At 39.5% G+C, this 9681-nt stretch overlaps 1 protein-coding gene across 1 annotated transcript; it reads left to right on the plus strand.

The window, feature by feature from the left end:
* The first annotated feature begins 4869 nt into the window (after nt 1-4869).
* On the plus strand, nt 4870-9667 carry LOC113538863 (ornithine decarboxylase). The gene is made up of 11 exons (XM_026934273.3): nt 4870-5050; nt 6239-6369; nt 6772-6893; nt 7000-7173; nt 7288-7460; nt 7543-7759; nt 7857-7940; nt 8048-8210; nt 8298-8413; nt 8546-8760; nt 8878-9667. The coding sequence occupies exons 3-11, from the start codon at nt 6804-6806 to the stop codon at nt 9014-9016; spliced, it is 1371 nt and encodes a 456-aa protein (XP_026790074.1). The 5' UTR covers nt 4870-5050; nt 6239-6369; nt 6772-6803; the 3' UTR covers nt 9017-9667.
* Nucleotides 9668-9681: the final 14 nt, after the last annotated feature.

Raw genomic sequence — 9681 nt, forward strand, 5'->3', positions numbered from 1 at the left:
AGATGGGTAGGGCTCTGTGTCGTCTGACCCTCCCCTTTCCTTACACCAAGAAACTCCTCTGACGTGGATTCCAGGAAGTTTCCTTTGTGGAAAGGCTTGTTATAATATGTGTCACAGTGATAACTGAATTTGTCTGAATGTGGGGAATATTGATGCTACACTCATATTTCTTTTTTAAATTTAAGTTAAAATTAGTTAACACTTTGACCTACTACCATCAGATTGTTCTCATCCAGGAAAGTACATTTACTGCCAGGTATACTGTTTTGAAATAAGGACAAGAATCTCATCAATTCTGCAATATATGTTTGCAAGGACTGTGAAGTAATATCTGTGTGTTTCTCTGTGTGTGTCTCACAGGATTAGACAGGCAGGATGTGGTTCAGTCTATAGTGCACTGATGTTAAAAGAATTTCCCTTTAAACTATATTTGAGCCTCAACTGGCATTAACAGTAGATTAATGTTGACAGTGGACTTGTTAAAACAATTATTTAATATAGTTTTATGTAAGAAACATTTTCGCAATATATCCTGTATGAGTAATCCTGTTACGCTTACACACACACACACACACACACACACACACACACAGACACACTTATTACCATTACTGCCATTCTTAAATTGCTGGGTTTTGGGAAAAAAGAAAAAAAGTTGTCATATGGTCATGTCAGCAGAGGAAGCTGCAGATCTGTTAAACAGTGATGTCAAACAACAGATAAACACAATCATCTCTAACTGTCCTTGTCTTATCAGAAGGTGATCATACATAAGCTTGGAGCCTAATGAAATAATATGTACATATTATTTGCACCCGAACTGACTTAAATCCATGTTGTGGGGAAAAGAATCTTGTGATCCACATTACAGATTATTCCACAAAGCTTATTAATATTAATATACACTATATGGCCAAAGATTTTTGGACACCTAATCATCATACCCATATGTACTTTTTGAACATCCCATTTCAGACTTAGTCCCCTTTTGCTGTTATAATAAACTCCACTCTTCTGGGAGGGCTTTCCTCTAGATTTTGGAGTGTGGCTGTGGGGATTTGCCCATTCAGCCCCAAGAGCATGTTGGGTGAGAAGGCCTTGGGCACAGTCAATATTCCAGTTCATCTCAAAGGTGTTCAGTGGGATTGAGGTCAGGGCTCTGTGCAGGCCACTTGAGTTCTTCCATGCCAACATTGGCAAACCATATCTTTATGGACCGCACAGGGAAATTGTCATGCTGGAACAGGTTTGGGCCCTTCTCAGTTTCAGTTTCAGTGAAGGGAAATTGTAATGCAACAGCATACAAAGATGTCCTATACAATGCAACAGTTTAGTGGAGGCCCATATGTGGATGCAATAGTCAGGTGACAACAAACTTGTGGCCGGATAGTGTAGGTAACTGTGGAGACACTAATTATAGTCCTAAAAAAAAAAATCCCTCATATCATAACTTGATTGTATTAGGTTGGCTGTAAAACATGTTGTCATTCCTCCCACTTTCTAATGTGTTGTAAACATCACCAAAGTGACCCTTATGTTGTTGTATGGAAACTGCACAGAAACCAGTATGGCAGTGTGTGCACATTTGTTGTCACTTAAAGTTTAATGGCACCATCAGTGTTTTCCAAGGAACTGCTATAGCTGGAAGCTAAGGCTGTTGCCAGAAATAAAGCTTTTTAGAAGGTTAAAACTTGCAGAGTCACAAACTGACCTACAAGTGCCTTTACTGTACACAAGTGCCACTGTACATATGTATTATTCTACATAAATATAGTATTTATATAGTACGGTATACACTATATTTATATAGTATATAACACACACAGGCTTACACACCGTGCCAGCTATGCCTTCTCAACTTTGCCTCCTCCAAAGAAAAAAGCCCACTACAAAGTATAGCAGAAATTCTGACTCCGTCCTGTAGCCTTAACCAACTTAACCAACAGCATTTGTCATCTTCATAAGCCCTGAACAAAATCAGAACATCTCCTTGCTCGACACTCATACTCATTCACATACTCAATCACAGTGGCAAAAAGGGAACAGATTAGAAAAGGTCTGGCAGGAGCACATTTATGCCTGGAAGCCACAGCTAGAGCAATGTAGTCTTTACGCATCATGGAGTTTCCTACGTTACGTCTAAAGTGGAAACGTTGACTAGAGACCAGATGCACTTTCCAGACTCTGAGGACTCAAATTTAAGAGTTGGTTTATTCCCTTCAAAAGTGTCTCATACAGTATTTATTACAGCATTTATAATTTGTACATTTTGTCCGTCCCTGATAACTCACAACATCCTGATTACATACTGATATCCTATTTGATCTATTGTTTTACTCTGCACTAACAGGCTCATAGGACTGTGCTATATATCCTGAGAATGGTAAATGACTGCTAAGCCTTTTACTGCCATTTAGCTAATACAGACCTCATTAAATGTTTTACACAAAAAAAGCCTCATGAGTTACATGACCCATCTTGCTTGCACTTATGGATTTGAACAGTATCAAGAGACAGCATCATAGTTCAAAGTCCAAACTACTCCTGGAGCTTTGCATAAATTTTAGAGACTGTTAATTGTTCAATTTTCAACAATGGGTGGGGGCACTCTCCTATTTAACACTGGGTAAGGAATAAAATACATTGGGTAAATAATCCTCTTTGTGGTGGTAATGGCCTTTGGCCCTCTGCACAACAAATAAAACAAGACACCTTCTGACCTATTAGATTTGAGAATAATAAGTTATTATTGCTTCCATATTTAGTAACATTTTTAATTGAAATTTTAGCCATTTTGCCTACACACAAAGCATCATGTATTAGTATCAAACCATAGCATAGTGTGTCAGCTGAGAATAATATACTATCCTAAATCTGCTGTCTGGCAATACATTAATTACATAAATGTTTCATGATGTATTCATTACTGTTTTAATGAATAAAGTCAAGTGCTAGTTTTAACATATCTAATATTCCAGTATGCATGTTAAACACATTAATGCCAAATATGACTATTTAAGATTGTGATCATATACTGTATATTGTCTGTAAATGATATTGTGGAAAAACAATTATAATGTTATCAATATATTATAATTTACACATAAATTTGGGGTAGCATAGTTGACATATTATGCTTTTCCTTCTTAGTTGTATATAAACTACAAACCACTAGAACGATGATCCAACTTCCTGTGGCAAGGAATGACCCAAAAATCTCAAAATATTCGAGTCTAATCTTTATTGCTTTTCATCACCCAAAATTGTTTTGATTCAGGAGAACAATAAGCATCCTGCATGTTGTGTATGCAGAACAAAATTATAACACCAAATGTAATTAACGTAATCAATTCAGCAGAAAACAGTGTTTGAGACAGAAAAAGTAACCAAACGGTGTGACAGTCAGGAACATCTCAGTGTAAAACATAACACTACCTTACATCTGTGATTTTCACCCTTCATGCCTGCAAATTTTATTTTGATTCAGGAGATGGCTGTGTATCTTCTCTTTAAGGAATATGAACAACGGCCACTTTAATAGGAACACCTGTACCCCTGCTCATTCATGCCATTATCCAATCAGCTAATCATATGTGATGCAGAAAATCATAGATACAGGTCGATGTTCACATAAAACATCACAATGGGGAAAACAAATGTGATCTCAGTGCCTTCGACCATGGCATGGTTTTGGTGCCAGACAGGCTGGTTTGAGGAGTTTAGAAACTGCTTATCTCCTTTGATTTTCATGCACAACAATCTATACAATGTATTGGGTGTTCTGAGATGCTTTTCTGCTCACCATGGTTGTAGTGAGTGGTTATTTGAATTACTGTAGCCTTTCTGTCAGCTTGAACCAATCTAGGCAATCTCCTCTGATCTCTCATCAAGTCATTTCCACCCGCAGAACTGCTCCTCACTGGATGTTTTTAGTTTTTCGCACCATTCTGTGTAAACTCTAGAGACTGCTGTACATGAAAATCGCAGGGGATCAGCAGTATCTGAAATATTCACTTCAGCCTGTCTGATACCAACAAACATGCCCTGGTTAAAGTCACTGAGATCACACTTTAGCCCAATTCTGATGTTTGATGTGAACAGTAACTGAAGTTCTTGACTTGTATCTGCATGATTTTAAACATTACACATGTATGGCTAATTTGATAATTGCAAGGGAATGAGCAAAGGCCTCAAAATAGTCTTTATATATAAACACCTATTTAAAATTTTATGGTAAAAAACTGTAGAAAGTTTGAATCCCTGTTGTGTATGTCATGGATGGTACTGCCCTTGAGACTAAAGAAAGCTCAAAACTCTGTTTGTTTGTCAACTGGACTTCTGTTACAGTGTCAAAATATTTCACCACTCATTCAAGAAAGTCTTCATCAGTTCTAATAACTTTTAGGTGCATTTTAACAGCTATTCTCAACAGCTATTATGTGAAAACAGTGTGTCAGAGAAAGAATACTAGGGAAAAGCATACACATGACAGTAACAAACCACATTCTGGAGTCTTATTGAAAATAACAGAAGTAAGGCCCTGCTCTTATTAAACGAAATCATTACTGGATCAAAAATTAAACAAACAAAAGTTCCTGAGGCATCTCCTGGGATTTATTCCTTAAAGCCCTCTCCAACCTATAAACATATATTCTCCACATACTTAAACCCTGTACTCAGCGTTTCTGTCAATATTATCTGTCTGCACTTTCGGTTATTTAGAAAATCCAAACACATTTAGAAGAAAAAACGCTGCCTGTGTCACCTTTGTGAACGTGGTGTTAAACAGGCTTTGAGCTCACACGAGACTTGGTTGCGCGCGAAGGTAACAAGCTGGAACCGGTTCGCACGCGGAGCCCAGGCACAGGAGAGGCCGGTTTCATCTGGAGTGTTGCCCTGGAAACCGGCTGCACTATATATATGCATGCCGGGCGCAGAGCTGGCCTCATTCAGAACAGAGCACGCCGGCTGGAGGAGCGAGAAAACGCGGACTTTTTTATTTCCCTGATTTTGGTCTAATGGACAAAAATCTTTGTAAATGCTTTTTAAGGTACGTAACTGAGACGGAAAGATATTTTTTCTATTTTCCAGGATATTCTGGTGAATGGAGAGCCGCAGGCTAACGTGGCTATAAAGTTAGCACGCTAGCGTTGTAGTAAATGGATTTGAAAGCGTGCTAGCACAAACTAACACCCGCGAGTCTGTAACTAGTGCGTTTTTTTCTGAACGGCACGAAGATCAAGATGATCGTTAACTATTCGGTGCTACTAAGAAATCAGTTATTTTGGTTTTTTTGGGGGGGTTACACTGAATGGGTATTGGACCCGTTAGCTAGCGAGTTCACGCGAACTGACGAAAACCAGCTAAGCAGGCGGGACGTCCTCTTACAGCATTAAAACCAAGTTATTAAGTTACTCTGGTGATAACTTTACTAGTCGATGAGCAGTAGGTTTGGACCCTAGACAAATAGTTAATCGTTTTTGATCAACGTAACCATTCTCTATGGCTTGCTAAATTTGAAATATTTAAAAGAGCGATTTATTAATCCACGTGGCCGGATGTTGCAGGAGGTTATAACATTATATTAAGCAAAACGTTGTAAAGGTGAGGATGAAGGACAGCAAGCGCCTGGTCACTTCTACATCCGCTGTGGCGAATGAACTTGAAGCAACCTTTTCTACTTTTTAAATGTACGAGTCAGTGTCCTGAAAGCGGTATTAGCGGCTATGGCCTCTCCAGGTTAATGCCTGCGTAGCACTTCTCTCATTGGCCCACAAACTGTAGCTGGCTGCCTATTGGGGACCAGTGAGAGTCCTGCTGGCTGACGGTCGAGCCCAAAATGTGGAGTGATGACTTCTATCCCCTATATAGTGCACTGGTGGGATTGGGATTGATCCTGAGCCGACCCTTACTTTACCAGTGTTTGGCCATATATGGGTTGGCTTGCCATTAAAAGAAACTACATTTCTTTCTTTTCCAACCCGCCCCCCCCGCCCTTTTTTTTATGCCTTGCTAGTGTCCATACTATGGATTCTGTATTAATAATATTAATAATAATAATAATAATTATGATGATGATGATGAAGATAATAGTAGTAATAATAAGCAATTTCAAAGGAATACTATCAATAATGTCCTCTTGATGCAATTATTATATTATATTTATTATAATAATATAATAACCCCAACTGCTGAAAGCCTGTAACTTACTTCTAGTGCTTCTTCGTTTTCATTTCAGATCACTCGCTTGAGCAAAGCACACACTGGCCCTGGCCTTGAGGCTTATCTGAAAGGATTTAACTTCACTGGGGAGCCGCCTTGGGTGTGCTGAACGTCTGACATTTGATAATTCCATCTCTTTCTGTCCAAGTAAGTAAATGTAATAGTATTTGCTTTACGGCATGAAATTCACAAATAAAGTAACTGTTTTGTTGGTATAAATACATAATTTATTTAGCTGATATTTCCTTGAAAATCTTTCTAATCACACAGTTTTTAAATTGCTTCTGTGTTGCTTGTAAGGTGTTAGAATATTGGAGGTAAATCTTTAGTAACTATTCAGTAATTTATGAATTGATGTCAGTTTATTAATGAATTGATGTCAGTGATAAATTGGGAATTCTACAATAAGCAATGTCCTGGTTATCAAGAGAACAGACCATGCCAAATTATCAGAGGGCAGCCCTTGTTCAGTGTGCGGTTCTGGCATAGATAGCATGTTTGTCATGAACAGACTGATGGTGTTTAACACCAATGCTTCTCTTTCTGCAGTTTCTCTTGCGATCTGAAATTGATTTGTGATCATGACTTCCAACGACTTTCTTACCTTCCTGGAGGAGGGGTTCTGTGCACGGGACATCGTTGAGCAGAAGATCAATGAGTCCACCTCATCAGTGAGTTTTCTCCATCACATTTTTATTTAACTTTAGTTGGGTGGTGATGTGTATAGCATGCTACTGTATCTTCTTTTTGATAAATTTTGTTTTATTTTTCCTGTAGGATGACAAGGATGCTTTCTATGTGGCAGACCTAGGGGATGTCCTTAAGAAGCACCTTAGATGGGCACGCACCTTGCCTCGTGTCACACCTTTCTATGCTGTGAAGTGCAATGATAGCAGGCCTGTCGTAGAGACACTGGCAACACTGGGAGCAGGATTTGACTGTGCAAGCAAGGTTTGCAAATTTTTGTCTGAAAGTTCGTATTGTAACTTTTGAAAGAAATATATATTCTCCCAGTGGCTGTAGCAGTAGCAGAAACTATACTGATTTATCTGTATCTCCCTTTAGACTGAGATCCAGCTCGTGCAGTCTCTGGGAGTGGAGCCCAGTAGGATCATTTATGCCAACCCCTGTAAACAGGTGTCGCAGATCAAGTATGCTTCTGCACATGGAGTGCAAATGATGACCTTTGATAGTGAAGTGGAGCTAATGAAGGTCGCTCGTAGCCATGACAATGCCAAGTGAGTAGCTTTGTGTTTACGTAATGACAAAAACCCTATCAATATTAAAGTCCGTCTAACTATGATTTGTATATCTATGCAGACTAGTGCTGCGTATAGCTACAGATGACTCTAAGGCAGTGTGCAGGCTGAGTGTGAAGTTTGGAGCCACGCTGAAAAGCAGCAGGCTGCTTCTGGAGCGGGCAAAGGAGCTGGGCCTGGACATTATTGGAGTCAGCTTTCATGTAGGCAGCGGCTGCACTGACCCACAGACGTACGCCCAGGCCATTGCAGATGCACGCTACGTCTTTGACATGGGGGTGAGTGGGCACATGCTGTGAATTTGCTTGTCTGGTGGTGTAAAGTGCTCCTTCAGCACTGTTGCATTACTAAACTAAAATTTCCATCCTCCTTCAGGCTGAGTTGGGCTACAGTATGACCCTGCTGGATATTGGTGGTGGCTTCCCTGGCTCTGATGATTCCAAGCTGAAGTTCGAGGAGGTTAGTTTTCCACTTACATTTATTTCTATTTGAGTGGTTTTTTTTTGTTTTTTTTTTAATGTTACATTTTTGCAGACAAATAAAAATTTTAATGTTGATTCACTTAGATTACTGCTGTGATCAACCCTGCACTGGATAAGTACTTTCCTGCAGACTGCGGCGTGAGGATAATTGCTGAACCCGGCCGATTCTATGTGGCCTCTGCATATACGCTAGCTGTCAACATCATTGCTAAAAAAGTCAACATGAAGGAGCAATCTGGCTCTGATGGTAAGATCCTGCTTTCTCTTGCCTTTGGTAATTTTATATCTCTGAAACAACAGAGCCTTACTTTTTTTTTTTTTTTGGGTAATGCAGATGAAGATGATGGGGCCAGTGACCGAACTCTAATGTATTATGTTAATGATGGCGTTTATGGATCTTTCAACTGCATCCTTTTTGATCATGCACATGTGACACCCATTGTGCACAAGGTATGGATATAATTGCATACGTTCTTTTAGCTATATTAAGCCTTATTAATATGCCATGTGACATGCAAATTCCAAATTTTTTTAAATCATTGCACAGATTAATAAACATTACTATTTGGTTTTGCTTTGTAGAAGCCCAAGCCTGATGAGCGCATATACCCATGCAGTATTTGGGGTCCTACCTGCGATGGCCTGGACCGCATTGTGGAGCTGTGTACTCTGCCTGACCGGCAGGTAGGAGACTGGCTGCTGTTTGAAAACATGGGTGCTTACACTGTGGCCGCCTCGTCCACCTTTAACGGCTTCCAAAAACCAGACATTCATTACGTCATGTCGAGATCAGCCTGGTGAGTTCACATTTTCTGATTTTCTCTGTTGCTTCTGGTTGTATTGAATTTATATTCCTGCTGAATCCATCTGTGCCATCTGATGAAGTGCCTACTTTCTTCTTTATCATATTTTAGGCAATGCATGCAGCAGATCCATGTCCAGGGGATGCCAGCTCTGGTGGAGGAGCAGAGCCCTGGGAACATGCCAGGCCACTGCGGGTGTGGAAGCACCCTGGAGCTGCCTGCTAAGCCCTGTGCCACCCGTGTGCTCTAAGTCAACATAGATGCAGTACAGGGAGGTGCTGCACTGCATTAATTTGTCAAATAAACTGACTCCATTGATGGTCCTCTAATAATGAAAGTCTTGGTGCCCAATGTTATTAAATGACAGTTGCATTTTACCATAAAAATGGTAATTAGTCCATGGTGCATGTGACCAGAATATTGCAGATGCACAAGTTGACTTCTTTTTTTTTTTTTTTTGTCCTTGCTTCCTTTTTACAGTTACTTAACCAAGAAATAGGGGAGAACATGGTTGTCTTTCCAATTACTGTTTAATGGTGGTCTATTGCTGGGGTTGGCGTTTATACGCTAAATGCAAGGTTTAGCCTGCATTAACCATTACAATGGTCCACTGTATTCAGGAGCTTGGCATGCCTCTTTTTTAAGCACTGGGAAATCTCCTCTGACCATTCGCAGAAATCATACACATTCCTTTCTTGTTTCTTTACGTTGAAGAAAATTTTTGTTGGTATGGTAGTAAGATGATGATGGTGATAATACTTAAAAGTAGCATTATTTATGACCATGATGCATTTGAAAATATACATGAAAGAGATGGGATTGCATTCATACCGCTTTCCTATGGAAACTTTTTAAAGTGTTTTTTGTATTTTGTTTTTATAAATAAAACCTCAGTAAAACATGTTCTTGCTTGTT

The sequence above is a fragment of the Pangasianodon hypophthalmus genome, chromosome 10 (assembly GCF_027358585.1).
Source record: "Pangasianodon hypophthalmus isolate fPanHyp1 chromosome 10, fPanHyp1.pri, whole genome shotgun sequence".
Lineage (NCBI taxonomy): Eukaryota > Metazoa > Chordata > Actinopteri > Siluriformes > Pangasiidae > Pangasianodon > Pangasianodon hypophthalmus.